At 60.8% G+C, this 19,572-nt stretch overlaps 1 protein-coding gene across 1 annotated transcript; it reads right to left on the bottom strand.

The window, feature by feature from the left end:
* Window positions 1-1,216: 1,216 nt before the first annotated feature.
* On the bottom strand, window positions 1,217-19,330 carry SLC26A11 (solute carrier family 26 member 11). The gene is made up of 16 exons (XM_047094058.1): window positions 18,452-19,330; window positions 17,734-17,926; window positions 17,282-17,367; window positions 14,816-14,895; window positions 13,558-13,700; window positions 12,923-13,098; window positions 12,429-12,501; window positions 10,012-10,062; window positions 7,944-8,004; window positions 6,409-6,464; window positions 6,185-6,325; window positions 4,391-4,518; window positions 3,926-4,025; window positions 3,393-3,526; window positions 2,858-2,930; window positions 1,217-2,067 (listed from the first exon to the last, which is right to left on the bottom strand). The coding sequence occupies exons 1-16, from the start codon at window positions 18,698-18,700 to the stop codon at window positions 1,976-1,978; spliced, it is 1,836 nt and encodes a 611-aa protein (XP_046950014.1). The 5' UTR covers window positions 18,701-19,330; the 3' UTR covers window positions 1,217-1,975.
* Window positions 19,331-19,572: the final 242 nt, after the last annotated feature.

The following is a 19,572-nucleotide window of genomic DNA, read 5'->3' as shown; positions in this document are numbered from 1 at the left end:
ATTAAAATACCATCGTTTAACTTAAGTTTTTCGATCTTAACAGGGAGAGAAGACCACATGTGTGCGGGCACACACACGAGGCGGGGAGGGGCAGGGAGAGAGGGAGAGAGAGAGTCCCAAGCAGGATCCACGCTGACAGCACAGAGCCCGACGCGGGGCTCGAACTCACGAACCCTGACATCGTGACCTGAGCTGAGATCGAGAGTCAGATGCTCAAGCGACCAAGCCCCCCAGGTGCCCCCACAAATGGTCTCTTGAGATGAAGGTTGTTCTGCAACTCTCCCTTCAACAACACCCCGTGTGCAGGGGCGCGGGGGTGCCTCGTCCCTCGGCCACACAGCCCTGCAGCTCATGTGCTTCGCGGTCACGACATTCCCAAACGGAGACACTTAGCTGGCCTTCATTCTCTACAACTGCCAACCGGGCTGCGATGCCCATCCCTGCATCTGCGCCCCGGAAGAGGATTCTGGGAAGCCGCCCTCCAGGCTCACAGGCGGGTAGGGCCCGCCAGAGCAGATGGGTGGCCAGTCTCCTGGCTCAAGAAGGGGTGTGCTTGGGGCGCCTGGGTGGCGCAGTCGGTTAAGCGTCCGACTTCAGCCAGGTCACGATCTCGCGGTCCGTGAGTTCGAGCCCCGCGTCGGGCTCTGGGCTGATGGCTCAGAGCCTGGAGCCTGTTTCCGATTCTGTGTCTCCCTCTCTCTCTGCCCCTCCCCCGTTCATGCTCTGTCTCTCTCTGTCCCAAAAATAAATAAACGTTGAAAAAAAAATTTAAAAAAAAAAAAAAAAAAAAAAGAAGGGGTGTGCTTGGTGTGTGGGCTGGGGACAACTGGACTGCCGTCCCCCAGGGCCCTGGGCAGCGGCGGCCAGGCAGACAGGGCTCGAGGACATGCTCATCTGTGCAGATGGAGAGGCTCCTCGAGGAAAGGAAACGCAGATTCAGGGACGGGGTGCGCTCGGGGCCTGGAGGGAGGAACATCGCGAGACCGGGGCCCAGGCCGCTGGGCCAGAATGTGTCTTGGTGGGACCACCGGTGAGCTCCAGGGGGTCTATCTGCACAGTGAGTCCTTTCTCTAAGAAGTTCCGGGAGCACAGGCTTCCTCGGCTGTGACAGCGGGGGTGGAAAGGGGCGTGCACAGGCGGGACAGGCAGAGGCCACGTGTAGAGGCTCAGGAGTCCGTTGTGACACATACACAGAATAAAATACGACAGAGCCACGGCAAATCACGGTTCTGTTTATTATCACAACGCGTCATTCACAGCAAGGACTGCACAAAGGTACGGGTCACAGAGCACCACGTATGAAAGGACCCCGTCCGCGCACGACCGTAAACGCACGCACCCACATGCTGACGTACGGACCCGTACGCACGCCGCGGGGATGGGGTCTGGACTACCGCCAAAATGGATGCAGGAGACGGTCTCCTGCAGCTTTTACAAGAAGCGTTTCCGATTTTTACAAAAACACCAAAGCTGCTACGTTTTTAATTTAAAAAAACAACAACAACAAAATTATTTTTAGCAAGACACTTTGAAATCATTTGGCACACCTTGGCTTTCTCCCCGACGACAGATACGGATGCCGCCACCAAGGCTCAAACCCACCTCCGAGCTGCCCACTCCCAACGTCCCCTGTAACCAGGAAGGTGCTGGGGCCCGGAGACCCCTCCCCTGGACCGGGTGGAAATCCCGTCCCTTCTTTCTCACATGGTCCGTCATTCTAGAAGGCTGTCTTCAAACCACTCCTCAGAAAAACGTGCGTGCCCAGGAATCAGAAGGGAGATAAATATTCAGCCACCCCAAATAAAGGCAGTGAGAGTCCCACCTGTGGATCCTGGTGTGTGGTTTTCCCTCCTCCTTCCAGGGTCACCTGCTCAGAGCCCTCAGCTCAGCGTGTTTATCGGGTGGCATCCGGAATCCCGGCATCAGGAACCTTCCTCGAGACGCCCCGAGCATCAGGTGCCCGTCGGTGCCCCAATCAGGCCTTCAACAGGGCGACCTTGTGTTCCGGAACAGAATCCTCGCTGATGTTGTAGGGCTGGGTCCCCGGTTCCTGACTCAAGTATTTCTCTGCAGAAGACACAAGGTTTGCAAGCACTAAAAAAGCTGAAGCGAGGAAGGTTCACTTCACAGAATGGGATTTGAGGCTGGCACTTCAGGGTCCTGGTGCACAGGGAGCTGGGGTTCCCCCGGCCGGCACCCCCAACCCCAGGCAGGCTTCCAGCTACGTCCCTGATCAGAGCCTCATTGCTTTCCACGCCCCGATAACCCTTCCTCAGTGCCGGGCGGTCCCCTGGCAGGGCCGGGCCACAGCTGTCCCTCTGTCTCCTGTGGGTCGGCCGTTTCCAGCAACAACGTGGATGGATCTCAGACACCACGCTGAGCCGAAGAAATCAGACACAAAAAGAACCTTTGCGATCCCCTTTACGTCAAGTTCTACAACAGGCAAAGCTGACCTACGGTGGAAGAAATCAGAACAGTGGCTAACCCTGGCGGGGGGTCGTGAAGAGGGGCTGAGGAAACCTTCTGGAATGATGGAAATGTTCCATCTCAACTGCGGACACCTGGCTGTACCCACCTGTCAGAACTCGAGTTGCACACTTAAGATCTGTGCGTTCACTGAACCTATACTGTACCTTAAATAAAAACATCCCCCCCAAATAAACCTGCAGAACAAGAGGGCCCCCCGATTCTGTGCCCTCTGCCTCACCCACTGTGCCCACGCTCCCCACTCCTGGACCTGTGCGTCCAACCCTCCGATTCCAGAGTTTCTGTCTTGCCGTCCTGCCACCCCGATCCTGGGGGCCACGGGCACGCGCGGCTGACGTGGCTCGCTCTCAGATGACCCCGCCGTACCCACCTGCCTCTTCCAGTGTGGAGAAGTATTGTATACCCTTCAGGTCAGCGGACAGCAGGGCACGGAGAACGGGAACCTGCAGGGCAGGCAGACTTTAATTCCGGGCAGGGATGCTCCTGTCTCAACACGTGGGCACGCGCGGTCTGGGGCGGGCCCCCAGGTCCAGGGCCACCGGCCAGGTCACTGCTTCCCCCAGAGCGTCCAAGTAGTTACAACTCCACCTCTACTCAGGGAAACGGAGGGAAGAAACTGGGCCTCCTGGCTACGCTAGAAGAGGAGTATTTAGAAGTTGACGCTCTAAGGAGGACACAAAAACGAGCTCTCTGCAGACAGGACGAGGAACGTGACCGTTGTCAGCAGGCTTCGGAGCCAGGTGCCCAGATCAGGGAGCAGGGGCCACCGTCCTCGCTGTGTGACTTTGGGCGGCTTACTCAGCCTCCTGGGGCCTCGGTGCCCTTGTCCTCACGTGGGGACGGGAACAACGCCGACCTCACGGGCAGGTCTGAGGGCGAAAAGGGCCGCCCGTCGCGACACCCACCTGCAGGCCGACGAAGGCGAGGGTGACGCCGTGCCTGTGGAAGTCTCCCAGGAGGTCCCCGAGCCCCAGCACCACGGTGTAGTCAATGCTGCAGACGTGGGTACAGTCCAGCACCGCGCAGCGCGGGGGGGACGCTGCGGAGACAGGGGCCGGCGGGTCAGGGGCCAGAGTGAGGCCACGGAGGGCTCTGGCCCCAGCAGGGAGGGTGGGGGTGGGGTCTGCAGGACCTGTGATCACAGCCGTCTGGAGACAGCAGCAGCGACCCCCTTCAGAGGAGGAACGGGCCCCTTTTCTTCCCCAAACACCAACTCCCGGGAACAAAGGACGGTCTTTAGGAACAAACGTTGGGGAACAGCCCCTCCTGCTGTATGCAGACGGCAGGCCCCCACTGGATGCCCCCGAGATGCCCCGAGACCTCCTGGGCCTGAGTGGGTGAGCTCCCTGGCGGCTGAGGACAGGGACTCAGGGTCCCGCGGGAGCAGACGGGGGTACAGAGAAGGTGGCAGGGAGTTGGGGGGCCCCAGCCCACGCACCTTCCAGAGTCCGACTCAGTATCGCCTCCCGGAGGGACTCGATGGCCGGGAAGTGCAGACCGCTGGCCGGCTGCAGGACCAGCACCGGCCCCTCTGACACCTGGGGACAGAGCAGGGGACAGCCGGTGGGTCCTACAGGCAAGTCCGACCTGGAAGTTCCGAGAGGGTGGCCCCTCCAGCAGGAGGCCCCAACCCAGGCCGACAGAACAGAGCGGGGGGAGCACAGCTGACAGGCCCTCACGACTACCCGCAGCCTCACGTGCAGCGGGAGAGCTCTGTGATCCACGGCAGGAGGCTGACACCGTCCGCTGTGTGAACGGTCACTGGGTGGTGCCACGGGCCAGAGTCTCACCGAGGAGGCATGCGACAGTTGAGCCAAGGGGTACCGCCCAGGGCACGAGTCACCCCACCAGGCCCCCTGAGGCCAGCAGACCCCTGGCTCGGGGAGATCAGATGGGCCGGTACCTGCATCTTGGGTCTGGCCACAGAGTGCAGGAGGATGAGAGCGGACACCAGGGTCCCGGCCAGGATGCCGTACTGGACCTCCCAGAAGCAGAGCAGGAATGTCACGCAGAGGGGCAGCAGGTCCAGCCCTGGAAGAGAGGAGTCCAACTGAGGGGTGGCCCCCTCAGGATAAGCTGGGCTCCAGCGAGCCCGAGCCCCAGAGAGAACTCCGTCTGGGGCCTCAGGGGCTGACATGGGCCACGGCCACGCTGGCCGAGACGTGTCAGGGGCAAGAAAGCCCTCCCTGCCTGGCTGAGGGGCCACTAAGACCTGACAGCCAGGCCCAGGGCCCCTGCCCTCAGAGAGGAGGTCAACCATGGGCACCTGTCGGGGGCCTGAGGAAGGGACCTGGGGGGTCCTTGGGCAACACGCGTGACTCTTCTGAGCCACGGGAGGAAGGGTCCTGGGGCAGGCGGGAGGGCTCGGGGGTCAGCCTAGGATTCGACTCTGACATGTGTCGCTCAGGGGAGGCCCCATCCTCCCTGGGCTTCCGTGGGGGCGGAGAGCACCTGCCGGGCCCACACAGGCGCCCCCAGGTCTCTGGGCTGTCCCAAAGGGGGCGGCAGCGACACAGCAGGGAGCTGGCACGTGTGGCACATGAAGAAATCACCGATGCCTCTCGGGGGCAGACGGGAGGAACCAGGGAAGCCCCGTAAACCCCTCCACTGCTTCAGCCAGTGAAACAAACACGTGAACGGGAGCTCTGTCAAAGGCACTGCAGGCTCCAGGAGTCCCGAGAGGAGTCAGGCCGCTGGGGTCACCCTGAGGCCTCTCATCTCTCCCCAGCCAGGCCAGGCTTGAGGCTGGGAAAGGGGAGGAGGGGAGGGGAGAAAGGGGGAGGAGGGACGGAAGGAGGGGGAGAGAAAGGGGAACAGAGGAGAAAAAGGAGGGGTGGAGAGGAGGGAGAAGGGATAAGAAAAGGAGGAACAAGGGGAGGAGGAGAAGAGAAAGGAGGGATGAAGGGGAAAGGGAGTAGGAGAGAGAAGCAGGGGAAAGAAGGAGGGATAGAGAAGAAGGGAAGATAGATGAGGGAATGAGGGGGAAGGGGAGGAGGGGGAAGGGGAAGGGGAAAAAGAGAGGAGGAGAAGGAGAAATGGAGAGGAGGGGAGGAGGGGAGAAGAAGGGATGGAGGGGAGAGGAGAAGAGGAAGGAGGGGAGGGGAGGAGGGGGAGAAGGAGCGGGGAGGAGAAGAAGAGAGAGAAGGAGGGATGGAGGGGAGGGGAAAATAGATGAGGGAATGAGGGGGAAGGGGAGGAGGGGGAGGGGAAGAAGAGAGGAGGAGAAGGAGGGATGGAGGGGAGGGGAGGAGGGATGAAGGGGAGGGGAAGAGGGAAGGGGAGGAGGCAGAAGAAGGGATGGAGGAGAGAATCCATGAGGAAATGAAGGGGAAGGGGAGGAGGAGGAGAAGGAAGGATGAAGGGGAGGGGAGGAGGGGGAGAAGGAGGGGGGAGGGGAAGAAGAGAGAGGAGAAGGAAGGACGGAGGGGAGGCGAGGAGGGGGAGAGGAGGAAGGATGGAGGAGAGAGAAGGGGGAGCAGGGGCGGGGGGAGGACAGCAGGGGTGCCTGCGGGCTGCAGACTCACTCCACACTGCACGGAGCAGGTCTGGGGCACCCTTCGCCCTCCTGACCCAGGGCCAGCAGGGCCACCTCCCGGGACGACGGTAACCCCCGGCCGCAACCGTGCCCCGTGGGTCCCGGAAGACGGTGGGGGGAGGATCCAGGATACGTGCGCGTGACCGGCGAGCACACACGTACTCTTCACGCGCCAGAGCGTCCCGAAGATCCCCGCGTCGAACAGCGGAGCCACGGCCATGATGATGACGGCGGCCAGGGCGGACTTGGGGATATAGTAGAACAGCGAGGTCAGGTAGTCCAGCGACAGCAGCACCAGCACTCCTGCGGGGTGGGGGCGCAGGGCGTCATGGGTGACCACCAGCCCCGCCCCGCACGCGCTCCGGGTTTGGGGGGGGGTTGCTCACCTGTCACCAGGCCCCCTGCTGGGGTGCACACTCCCGACTGCACGTTCACAGCCGTCCTGGAAGGAAACACAGACGCCCCTGGTGGCTGAGGGGCCCTGGACCGGCAGGGGAGGCTGGCCCGTGGGACCGGAGCGCCTGGAAGGGGACGTCGGGGCCCCGCGGACACTGGCGCCTAAGCGGGGACGCTGAGGAGCAGCCAACCCTGCCTGTCCCCAGCCTGTGGCATTTCGTCACGGCAGGCTAGCAAAAATGTCACTGTGTTCACGGATACGCAGACACGCCACTGACACTATCGAGTGGGGGACGTCCCTCTCACCACACACTCGTCCCCCACATGCACGCGCACACGTGGACAGAAAGGCCTGGAGAGAGAACCGCCACGGGCTGACGGTGAGGCTCCTCCCAGGGGACTGGAAGTCAGCTTGGCTGTTTTCGACTTCCCTTTTCCCCGTCGCCCGTTTGGAAAACCGCATCCGGTCCCGCAACCCAGGAAAAGCCTTCTCTGCCCAAGAACTCGACCTCGGCCCACATTTTCCTCTGCCACCGCGAGCACCACAAAGGTAGAAGCCGGTTTCGGCTCCCGATCACCCTGACGGTGACCTGTGCCCGCCTGCATGCCCTCTGGATGTGCCAGTCCGTCTGTACGTGTCCACAGAGAGCCTAAGTCGTCTTCCGCTTTTCCAGAGCTGGGCAGAAACTCCATTCCTCAAACACTCACTGATTTTTCTGATACCCGTTATACGCAAGGTACTGCACAGGACGGGGGCACAAAACCTGCGACCTTGATGGACAGGTCACGCTACAAAAGCTGGTGGAAGGTTAGACTGAGGACACCGGGAGGGTTTATTTCACAAACCAGCCCAGTGCCCGCAGGCTGCTGGCTTCGTTCTACGCGCTCTCGTTCAACCTCCGGTAACTCTGACACGGGCCCGTTGTGATTCCTATTTGCAGGTGAGGACACAGAGTGGGCCCTGCGGCCCCTCGGACGCAGGGGTTTGGGGGTGTTGCGGAGGTCCAGTACGCAGACGGGGTCGGGCCAGCGGTTCTGGGGACGCAGGTGCTGCTAGCCAATGCCCCCACTTCTCCCCCCCAGCAAGGTCACTCTCTGCCCTGCCCTCTGGCCTTCCGGGGGGGGGGGGGGTTGGTGCCAGCACGTGTGGAGGCTGTGCATAACCACACCCGTTTCTCCACACGGAGCACGATGCTTCCCGTCCCCTTCCGGAATGCGCTCCGGCAGGAGATGCGGGGAGCCCTGCCGCGTGCTGGGGACGTGTTAGGAGTAACCCGCGGTACCGGCGACCAGAGAAAACAGGTGAGATGGTGAAGGGCAGCAGAGTGAGCCCAGGTCCTGCCTCCCACGGATGCCGCTGATGGAGGGGTGCGGCCGCCACAGGCAGACTTCTGCCCCGGAGGAGAACAGAGGGGCATCGAGATGTGGGCAGGGGCCCGGCAGCCTCTTCGAGCTGCATGTGGACCCTCTGGCCTGGGCTGGGACCTCCCCCACCCAAGGCACAGAGAAGGACGTGGTCACTCACCGCCCAAAGCTGCCTGTGACCGGGTAGGAGGAGACGAGGGAGCCCAGCACGTTGGTCAGGCCTGGGGAGGAAACGGAAGCAAGAGGTTTATCCGGGGGGAGCGGGACATAAAATGATACAAACACATGGGACATGATGATGAAACGGAGGCCGGAGACCAGGAAGGAAACAGGAAGAGGGGAAGGTGGGAGGAATCACCCAGGGGTGTGCTACGAGCATCCAGGTGTCTGTCACAGGGAAGGAAACACAAATCGTGATCTTTGCCGAGCTCACTGGGGTTGACCCTAACTTTAAAGTAACTCTGGCCCCAGCCTTGCCCCGGTGAACTAAACATGCCTTTTTCCATGTGTAACAGGGCCCAGAAGGCCCACCAGCCCGGAGGTCAGCTATCCCCCTCCTTCAAACCCACACTCCTTTCGTGAGACGACCAGCTCGTACACAAGGTCACGGCTAGTAAGTGCCCCACTCCCGTGACGCTGACTCACCCACACCTGAGACCCTGGCCGGGACCTACGAACGGAGATAACTAATCAGCCCACGTTTATCACGGGCGGCCCTGCCAGCATGTGGCTCGCCCAGGGCCTTCCCAAAGACCACAGTCCTGCACGGTCCATAACGCCACAATGGGCTCACAGGTTCAGGTACCCGCTCTTGAGACAGCTCAGGGTGGGGCCCGCTCAGAACCAGGCCCTCCTGGGTCCCACAGCCCAGCACGTGCCCCGAGAGCAGGGCCACACATCGCTGGAGGTAGCAGAGGCCGTGTGCTGACCACACACGGTCACCCCGACTCTTCGCGATGGCCCGAGACTCCGGTCAGAGACCTGACCGCGTGGTGTGGGCGTTCTGCGGCGCCCGTCCGCCACGAGCTCAGAGAGGAGCCCCCCAGAGTCTCTGTGACCCATCCTGGGGCCCCATGCCCTGTGCTGTCGGGAAACTCAGTGGCTCGAGCCCAAAACGCCGCCATGCAGGGAAGCAGCAGGGCGGGGGGCGGGGGTGGGGGGCTCCTGTGGACTCCCCCGGGAAGACACCTACCGGCACCGCCAGGTCAGACCCCTGCCTACCTCACAAGCGGCAGGAAGCAAAGACAGAAGAGCCTGGTGTCCACAAATGAAAAACAGTCGTGAGAACTCAACTTAAGATGCGGGTCGTGCCCTCAAAATGAATCCCCAGAGGGGCGCCTGGGCGGCGCAGTCGGTCAAGCGTCCGACTTCAGCCAGGTCACGATCTCGCGGTCCGCGAGTTCGAGCCCAGCGTCGGGCTCTGGGCTGATGGCTCGGAGCCTGGAGCCTGCTTCCGATTCTGTGTCTCCCTCTCTCTCTGCCCCTCCCCCGTTCATGCTCTGTCTCTCTCTGTCCCAAAAATAAATAAACGTTGAAAAAAAAAAATGTTTAAAAAAGAGGGGCACCTGGGCGGCGCAGTCGGTTAAGCGTCCGACTTCAGCCAGGTCACGATCTCGCGGTCCGGGAGTTCGAGCCCCACGTCGGGCTCTGGGCTGACGGCTCAGAGCCTGGAGCCCGTTTCAGATCCTGTGTCTCCCTCTCTCTCTGCCCCTCCCCCGTTCATGCTCTGTCTCTTTCTGTCTCAAAAATAAATAAACGTTAAAAAAAAAAAAAAAAAGAATCCCCAGAGAGACCAGATTTGTGGAAACTAAACGAAAAGCCAGGACACCTGGCATAGACCCACCCAATAGTGGGGCCTACCCGAGTCTTCGCTGACCTGCCTGCCCGGCCTGCAGGGGGGTCACGGGGAGGGGGCGAGGACAGACGGGGTCCCGGACATCAGCAGGCTCACCCGGAGCCCATGTTCCTCAGCGATCTGACCCCAATGTGGAACATTCCTGGCATTCCTTGACCCGGAGCAGAGCTACAGACCTCAGGGTCTGGTATACAGCAAGTGCTCAATAAGCTCCAGTCACAGCGACACCAGAGGTCAGCCGCCTACGCCACGTGAGTACGCACGGGACCATCTGGAGACGGGCCCGACTCGCGGCCACCTCTGCTCCTTGTACCTCGCCACGCGCATCACCACGGTCTGAGCAGCCCAAGTGAGACCGCCGCTGGGGTCTTACCGATGGCCAGCAGCTCCTGGTTGGCGTCAACATGGTAATTATTCTGGGAAGCTACGGAGAGAGAATAAAAACAGTCACTAGATACACGGCCTCGCCGAGGAAACGTCCGTCAGACAAAAAACAGATTATCAACTTCCACTCACGGCAACGTCTATGTGATGTAAACGTAAGCGTGTAAACGCACAAAAAAACACATGCATGTATGCGAACAAATACGCTCAAGCGTGTACGCTTGTCCCCCAAGAAAGGGCAGAAAGATGGACGGGAAAACGTGAACAGCGGCCAACTGGGGTGGCGAGAGCGACTTCTTTGTACGCGTCTGCACCTCCCACGTGCCCTATGACGACAACGTGTGCTGCTCTCACGAGAAGGGCGAAGTCTGAAACGAAAACCTGTCTGATCACGAGTGGGGAGGACCCGGAAGGCACGGACGCGGCCATTCAGACAGACGGACCGGCAGGCACGGGGTGGGGGTGGGGGGGACACGCGGCGGCCGTGAATCCCAGGCAGCGGCTGGCACGTGTTTCTGTGAAGGGCCAGCTGGGAACATTTTAGGCTCTGCCGGCCACACTCTGTCACGACGACTCCGTGCGTGTCACAGCCGGAAGTAGCAGCCGTGGAAACCCGCGATCACGTGAGCAGAACCGCGTTCCAGTAACACCTTTCTGCTACACGAATACTGAGATTATGAACTTCGCGTGCTTCTCGTGTGTCAGGAAATCCAAAACTTGTTTAGAAATTTTTTTCAAATGCTTAAAAATGTAACAGCCACTCTCAGGCCATGGGCAGCAGCACGGGTTCTCCAAGCCCCCAATTCAGAGGATGACAAGCTTACAAGTTAGGACAGGAGAGCAATTGACTTCAAAGGAAAACAGGGAGAGAACAAGCAGGGGAAGGGCAGAGAGAGGGAGACACAGAATCCAAAGCAGGTTCCAGGCTCTGAGCTGTCAGCACAGAACCCGCCGCGGGGGCTCCAACTCAAGAACCCTGAGATCCTGACCTGAGCCGAAGTCGGATGCTTAACCGACTGAGCCACCCAGGCGCCCCAGAAAACAAAGTTTCAAAGTGAGGCAAGAGGCATGAACTCTTTAAGATGTAGACTCCAAAATGCCCCCAAATCTCCCTTGCCAGAAAAAGATAATCAGAAAACCAAGAGCTGTACAAGAAAGATTTGATCGGAACATGACCTCGAGCAGCCACTGGCATTTGGAAGAGAGTGTTCGAGACTCTCTTTGGAAGGACAGAAGGGTCAGGCTGCTGGCAGTTCGCACGAGGAAACGAAATCCTGGCATAACCAGAGCCGATCTATGGAGACAGAGCGACACGGGCACCTTTCCTGGGTTTCATCTTTAGGGTCCACCTAAACCCCAGGGTGAGAGCCTAACCGTCATAAAACGAAATGAAAATGCCACCCACACAGACAACACAAAGCTGGACGTCCAGCAGACCAAAGGGAGGGGACAGGAGAAGGATGGGGCAGCCTCAGCCCAGAGGGAGGAATGAGGGCAATAGACATTTAAGTAGATTAAGGTCTCCGGGCCTCCCTGGGGGCAAGGAGGGGACAGGCCAGGTGTGCTCAGCCGACTGAAGGAGCACATTGTTAACATTTTTTCTATAAATGGTTTTTATTTATTTACTTTTTTAGAGAGCCAGGGAGCCTGAGCAGGGAGAGGGGCAGAGGGAGAGGAGGAAGAGAGAAAAAAAGAGAATCTTAAGCAGGCTTCATGCTGAGTGAGGAACCCAACACAGGGCCCGATCCCACGACCGTGAGATCATGACCTGAGCGGGAATCAAGAGTCAGGTACTCAACCGACTGAGCCACCCAGGCACCTGACGCTGTTAAACTTTTAGGAATTTTGGGAACCTGTCACCAAACATAGCCATTACTACCTATTATGTGAAAACTTCCCATCAAATTATATTAAAAATAAAGATATACTTAAAACTCCTCCTAAAACAAACAAACAAAAACTCCTCCTTTGCCTACATACATTTTCCTAAGACAAGCTCATTTCAAAGCGTGTGCACGTGGGGGTGTGGCTACCGCCTGGGGGCGTGGCCATCGCATGGGGGCGTGGCCGCCGCAATCTCATCCCAAGATGGGAACTTCAAACTCTGTTCTGCTGGGAGCCACGTGGGTGGGGGGGAACGTTTCCGTCAAAGAAAACGCAAAGGCGAAACGCAAGCCCTTCTTTTTCTGGAGAGCAGCCTCCCAGACGTTAGCAGCCACCACTGGGTGAGGTTTTTCATTGTTAAATCCACTTTCACCACAAATTTTTGTTTAAAGACAAACATGTACTACTTGGATAAAAACACAAGCTGTGAAAAATCAAAGCAGAGAACAGAAAGGAAAAGAGCAGGCAAGCAAGTCAGGCTCCCGGACAGCACCAGGGAGGCGTGGATGGCGGGCACCTTACCAAAGGACTTGGCCACCGCGATGCTCTCCAGGAGACCCATCAGGGGCACCACGGCCAGCCCAGCCCCCATGTCCTGAGGGAGGAGACAGGGACAGTGAGTGACCCTCTGAGGAAGGAGAGCAGGGGTCTGAGCGGGCAGTGACCCGTCCTTCGGCTGCGGGGCCGTGAGCTCACACGCGCAAGGAGGCAACTCCGTGTGGCACGTGCACGGAGCAGGACACGGAGCGAACCCCTGCTTTGCCAGCGCCCGTGATGCGAGACGCTCCTCTGGGCTCAGGGCAGGAAAATAAAGGCGGTGTCCTTTGAGGTCGTGCCCCATCTGGAACTCTTTCGTGCCCGTCCCTGCACCCAGAGGCGCTCCGCCCTGAGGACTCAGGGGTCCCAACGGGGCTCAGAGCTCCTTGTTACGAAGCGGATGCATCAGGGCGCAGACAGAACCAGGCCAGAGGCTGCCGCAGCTCAGCCCAGAGGCCTGGCTCCCCGCCTCTACCCACCTGTACCATCTCGGTGAAGGAAACCGTTCCGTTGGCCGTGGTCACCGAGAAGGGCGGAAGGCGGACGGGAGGGAGCCCCTCAGCCGTCTGTCCAGTTAGAACAAAAGGCTGGTATCCAGTCACCTCGAAGGAGTACGCGACCAGGGCGGCAAAGGAGACCACCAGCGCGTTGCGAGCTAGGACAGAGCGAGAACCGTTGGTGAACCCGGCTCCTCTGGGTGACTGGGGTGAATACACCCTACCCCAGCCACGGCCCCTGACGCTCCCGCCTGGGAAACAGCACGGGCTCGAGTGACTGTGGGGAGGGCGTGAACACGTGATGCCACGGCAAACCAAGACGGCAGGACGGGCGTATGGCGACGTGCAGGGCCCACACGCGTCACCTACTGGCGCACCTTGCGTCCCACCCCTCGCGTCTTGCCTGGGCTGTGCTGGCTGCTCAAGTGGGGGTGACACCTCTTCCCGGAACGTGAGCCCCATCACGCAGCCAGCTCTCAAGTCACATCCAGACCAGAGACGGGAGAATCCCTCGGGGTGGGACTCCGGGGCTGGGGGGGGGGGTGGGCACACGGGGCACCCCTCACCCTGGGTGTGCAGGACGGCTGCACAACTTCCTCGGCCGGAACACCCCTCACCTGTTGTGGCCGTCCAGACCAGCGCGTGGCTGAGCCGCACGCCGGGGGGCATCTCGGGGTGGACGGGGGGCACGTGGTTCCGCATCAGCTTCAGCACCAACAGCAGCACCATGCAGACCAGCCCCAGCACGGCATCGCCCACCCTGTGGACAGACACCCGTCACGCCCAGGCCGGCCCAGGGCACACACCTCTGCCCCTCGGTCGCCCCTTCCGCGGGAAAGCCGCCTCTCTCGGTTGCTCTTCTGTCTGCTAAGCAACGTGCTTCCCTGCTCTATTTCGACATTTTGTTCAGTGACCACGCAGGCCAGCGCAGGCCTGGGAGCCGAGGCCCGAATCCCAGTGGCACTGGGGCCACTAGCTCACGTTTTGAGTCACGTAGCTCCGCGGGCTGCAGAGGCCTGGACTGTTCCAGGAAGTTCACCTGCAGGAAGAACTGCCTAGGGAGATCTGACCGCCTCCTATGCTCTCTGACCAGTCAGTCTCCAATTCTCCTGCCCCCCTCCCACCCCCCCCCCCAGGAGGATGACCCCCACAGGCTGCATGACCCGGGCCAGGGAGCCCCTGGCTTCCAGTGGGTTCAGCCCCGAGGAGCCTCACTGCAGACGAAGGGGAGAGAGGACAGTCGGTCACAGGTCTCCCCCTCTCCCTCCAGGCCTCAGCACTGGCCCCACCGGGCAGCTACCCCCAGGTCACTGCTCCTCCGGCCAGGGACACGTCCAGACTCCCGGCTCATCTGGGATCCTCTCCGATCGGTCTCGTTACCCTGCCTGCTCTCTGGGGGAGGCCCTTCGACTGAAGAAGCCCCATGACCCGCTGCCTGCCGCCCGTCCCTCGGGCACATCCACATTGTCTGCCTGCCCCGTGGCCTGCGTTCTCCTCACTGAACCACAAACCTCTGGACAGACCGCTGCCCTTCCTCTGCGGGGGGCCCTCCCACTCCTACCACCCAAGGCTCTGTGCAGGGCCACGGGACCGGACCAGCTCTCAGGTCGTCCCGCACAGAGCTTCTCAAACTGCAGTGCGCACACTGACCCCCGGGGCCCCCGCTGAACGCTGGCTGCTTGAGCAGGTCCGCGCATGGCCGCAAGTCTGCATTCCTAACCAGCTCCCCTGTGACGCTGGTGCTGCTCTGGGACCTGTTCGAAGGGACAGGCCCCAGAGGTCGGGAATAAGTTCCCCCTGGGGGTGGGGCCTGGGAGAGGGGTTCCGGGAGGAAGGGCTTCCCTACACGGGCAGGACCACACGGCCATGAGGTACCTGGTCTCTCCGATGTTGCGGAAGGTGTGATACACTTGCAGGAAAAACTGTCTGGGGATACCCTGCAGTCCCAGGAGGTTCTGTTCAAACGGAGATTCAGATCAGACAACCTTCTCAAAGTGAGGCCTGAAGCCCTCCCCTGCAGCATCTCAGTACGTTGTAAACCCAGAGTCCAAGGGCCCTTGCTGGGGGCACATCCCAAGGCTCTCTGGGGACCCTCTGCCCATTCCCAAAGCCCCCAGGGCCAGGGGATCGTGATCCTTGGGCGAAAGAGACCAAGGACACGTCTTGGTGAATAATTCTCCCTTGTGAGGAAAACCAGTCCGGGTGATCTCAAAGCAGGGAGACCTCTTCGTGCGCCCTGGTCAAGGGTCTGGGGTCGCTGCCGGCCCACCCCACCCCGCCCTGCAGGCCCCACTGCCCTTGGCTCCGTCCTGTCCCTCACACCGAGCGCCCCATCCCTACCCCCTGCCACTGGCCCGAGGCCACAACCCTCACCCGGAGGCCCACCAGCCAGGCCCACCTCCTGCCAGAAGGCAGAGCCGCTGGGGGCTCCGAGGGCCTCCTGGGAAGGACGCTGGGGGACCCGGGAGGGCAGGGTCCTCGGAGGGGAGAAGGGGTCTACCCTGCGTTTTAGTTCTTTAGCCACTTGAGACCAGGTGGGGAACATTAGCGAGAAGGTTGATGCCCCGACCCCCAGAATGGTCAGGCTGCAAGGATCCCCAAACCTGCACACAGCCCCAGATGGGACAGACACTGGGGTGGAGACACATGGATTCTGGGGCCCAAGGAGCTCCCAGCCAGGGCAGGTCAGGAGGACCCCCCCTCCTGACCCTCCCCCCGCCCCCAGCTTAGGGCTGTCAAATGGCTGTCGTAACCTGGTCAAGGCGTTAAAGATTTGGGGGACCTGGGATTGCCAAGTAAGAGTGCATTAGGAAGCGGTCCTCTATAGAGGAGCCTGGAGGGCTCAGTCAGTTCAGCGTCCGACTTCGGCTTGGGTCACGACCTCACGGTTCGTGAATTCAAGCCCCACATTGGGCTCCATGCGGACAGCTCAGAGCCTGCTTGAGAATCCCTCCCTCTCTTAGGATAAATAAACTATTAAAAAAAAAAAAAAGCTGCCCTCTCTGTATCACAGTCCCGTAAAAGAACAATCCTGACGCCGAAAGAGAAGAACAGTGTTTCCAGAATAAAGGACACACTGTCCCGAGGAGCGGCACTTGCCGAGCTCGCCCTGACACACGTGTGCACAGAACACATAAACCGTGCCCGCCCGCACCTTCCTGAGCAGCGTCTCCTCTCCGGTGCAGACAACCACAGACCTGCCTCCCAGGAGCAGCCTGAGAATCAAACACGAGGGAGGGTTTGGCCCAGCGTCTGGCACGCAGCAAGAGCACAAACAGCGTGAGCTCTGGCTCATACGCCCTCGCGTCCCGGACTCTCCCGCTCCACCACCATCAGGGAGACGCGCTGGGCCAGCCGGGAGCAGAGCCTGGCCATGGGATCCGCGCCTCGGAGAGGCCGGCCGGCCGAGAGGTGACACACAGGCGGGGGCGGGCCTTCATTCCCACACCCTGGCTCAGTTCTACTCCGGGCACCCCACTGAGCACTCACTTCCTTTTTACAAAGCTCAGGGCCAGGCGACCGCAGTCCTAAAGAAAACACGCCCTTTGGGAACTTAAAACCCAGTGAAAGGGCAGCAAACAAAGTCCTAAAGCATGGCATCTGAAAAGCACCAAATGGGCGCCTGGGAGGCTCAGTCGGCTGAGTGTCCGACTCTTGATTTCAGCTCAGGTCGTGATCCCAGGGTCTTGGGGTTAGCCTCACGTCAGGCTCACGCGTTGAACGTGGAGCCTGCTTGGGATTCTGTCCCTCCCTCTCCCTCTGCTCCTCCCCAGCCCCAAGGTGCAGGGGCGCACACGCACTCTCTCTCTTTCTCTCTCCCAAAAAAAGTGTACAGAGGTGCCTGGGTGGCTTGGTCAACTGACATCTGACTCGTTATCTTGGCTCAGATCATGATCTCAGTTTGTGAGTTTGAGCCCCGCTTCAGGGTCTACGCAGGACAGCTCGGAGCCTGCTTAGCATCCTGCTTGGGACCCTCTCTCTCCCTCTCTCTGTCCCTCCCCTGCTCATTCTCTCCCTCTCTCGCTCCCTCAAAAACAAACTTTAAAAATGTATACACGTGCGTCCCGATAAATTTTTAAAAGTAAAATCAAAGAAAAACGGTCAACAGAAATTTAGAAAAAGAAACCTCTAGACTGTCGTTACCAGTCGCCCACGTTACCTCTCGCACGGTCCAACCGTCACTCAGCATCTTCCCCGGGGGCTCACGGGACCGACGGAGATGCGCTGGAGCCCCTGTGCTCTGAGCTCCAGAACAGCAAGCCACCAACTGGCCCGCACATATCGACCCCAGCCCCTGTCCCACTACCCACGAGGTGCCCGGGAGCCAACTAGTGCGCCTACCTTGATCTGCCCGAAGCCAATGGTGACGGTGGCAGCAGACGTGAAACCTTTGATGACAGGGCAGGAGATGAAGTCCAGCAAGAAGCCTGGCCGGCCGAGAGAGAACACTAAGCTGGTGCCAGCTCTGCCCAATCCCAGAGGACGCGGCTAGATGTGGGCTGGGACAGGCGGTCCGGGTGGAACAAGGCTAAGGACCACATGCCCCATCTGGACTAGTTTGGACAGTGGGGAAGGGAGGCTAGGGTCTGGGACCCGGAGCCCTTCTCCAAGTAGAATAGTAGAGGGCTGAGAGGGCCCCCTCACACACACACACACACACACACACACACACACACACACACACACACGAAGAGCCCTTGGGACGCAAAGAAGGAAATTTTGGCTGAGGGCCAGGGCATCCCCGGGACGCAGGGGTCTGGGTATCCCGTGACAGGAAGGCCCGAGAGTCTTACCCAAGCGCAGGAAGCCCATAGCTAACTGGATGCAGCCAGACAGAAAGGCCAGCAGCACGGCGTAGGCAGGCTCGTGGAAAGTGTAGAAGGAGACCAGGAGGGACATGATGGCCGTCGGGCCCAGGGTCACGTCCCGGGAGGTGCCCAGGAAGAAATACACGAAGCATCCCATGAAGGCAGAGTAGAGGCCGTACTGGTGGGGAGACAGCACTGAGCATCAAGGAGGCACACAGAATGTCCACAGTGTCCGTGGGCAGGATCTGTGGCGGGTGGCTGTCGTGTCCTGCGGGGACCCCGGCGCATAGGCGGGGTAAAGCACTCACGCCGTTAGCCACGGTTGGGGACCTACAGTGACCGGGGCCTCTTTTCCACCTGCTTCCCAGCGGGGTGCCCACAGGAGTACAAAGGCCTGAGCCCTTATCTCAGTCTAGGAGTCTAAGAAAACGTTCTCGTGAGTCATGCTGCTGGGCTCCTCGGGCAACCCAGCACTACTGGTCCAGTGCCTGCGTGTGACGAGTGTGGCAAGAGCGGTTACAGGGGCGTGTGTCTGCCCCAAGGCGGTCACATGCTGCAGACTGCACGCCAAGCCTTCTGGGGGGCCCCACGGGGCTGGGGTTCTGGTGCCCTGCCTGTCTGGAGCGGACACTACGCATTTCTGCTCGGCTCCCGGGACGGTGCTGAGGCTGGAGTGGCGCGGCAGCGGGGGCAGACGTCTCACCTGGGGCGGGAGGGCAGCCACCTCGGCGTAGGCCAGCGCCTGCGGGATGACCGTGAGCCCGACGGAGAGTCCGGCGATGGCGTCCATCTTCAGCCATGACACGGAATAGTCCGGCAACCAGGCCAGGATGGGCAGCCGCCTTTGCAGGGCCGCAGGGGAGCAGCAGCGGGCCTGTGGGGCCATACTGGCACCCGAGGGCCTGGCCTGCCCCAACGCCTTCACAGGAGAGGGCATGCCTGGGGTGGGCATGGGGATGACACAGCAGCAGTCAGGGTCTAGGCTTGGGAGAATCCAGCAACAGGGCAGGGTCCAGGGCAGTCAGGAGGGGCACACGGGCCTCCCCCCAGGGGATCCGAACCAGATGGATTAAATCTGCCCTTTGCTGGCCTCGAAGGAACCCAACAACCAGCGCAGAGGGGGCCTCGACAAAAGATGCAGTCCCCCATCCAGTCCCCTGCTCGCTACCCTCCCTGAATCCCACCTGCCCAAACGCCAGCTGCTTTCTTTCCAAGGCCCCTCGACAGAAAGAATGGGATGAACGGTTTCTCGGTGAGGGACCTAAACGCGAATTAGACCCCACGTCTCTCCTCCCGGGATAATCTGTTTCTTCTTTTTCCCTCGCCAAGGAATTTAACGGCAGCAGCGCGAGGACTAGCGGGGTCCACCGGGGCTCCCTCGTCTGGCAGGCGGCGCGTGGGAGGGGGGCCTGCAGCCTCCAGGGCCCCGAGGCTTTCCAAGTGCGCAGCGCGGGCGAACTCCACCCACTACGGCTGACTGCGGCGCGGGAGGTGGGGGTCTCGCATCCTGAGGCCGCGCCTCACCCCACCCCCCACCTGTGGCATTCGCATCCCTACAGGAGCTCCAGGGACTCTAGTGGGCTCTGAGGAACGTTCGAGGCCCCTCCATTAATTCCGGATGCGCAGCATCCTCTAGGGACCTGGCGCCTCCCCCCCCCCCCTCCCCGCGCGCAGAGCCGGCCTCAGACCACCCCTCACCGCCGGACCCCGGCGCACCCCGCCTCCCACCCTCGAAGCCGCCTGCCCCGGACGCTGGGTCTTAGGGTGGGCACCCCACGCCTGCTGACCGTTCCAGCAAGGCCGAGGGAGGCGGGGACCTGGTGG

The sequence above is a fragment of the Lynx rufus genome, unplaced genomic scaffold (genome assembly GCF_022079265.1).
Source record: "Lynx rufus isolate CCGP_SWC_20201006 ecotype Redwood Valley unplaced genomic scaffold, mLynRuf1.p SCAF_37, whole genome shotgun sequence".
Lineage (NCBI taxonomy): Eukaryota > Metazoa > Chordata > Mammalia > Carnivora > Felidae > Lynx > Lynx rufus.
This window is presented reverse-complemented; position numbering and strand designations above follow the sequence as displayed.

Bases quoted from the DNA above. Each gene is read 5' to 3' on its own strand.
- SLC26A11 (XM_047094058.1), bottom strand. From the start codon at position 18,700: ATGCCCACCCCAGGCATGCCCTCTCCTGTGAAGGCGTTGGGGCAGGCC. The intron at 13,701-14,815 runs GTACCTCATGGC...GTCTGTCCACAG, and splicing joins CGCAACATCGGAGAGACCAG to GGTGGGCGATGCCGTGCTGG. The intron at 4,519-6,184 runs GTACGTGTGTGC...CCTCTCTTCCAG, and splicing joins GACGCTCTGGCGCGTGAAGA to GGCTGGACCTGCTGCCCCTC.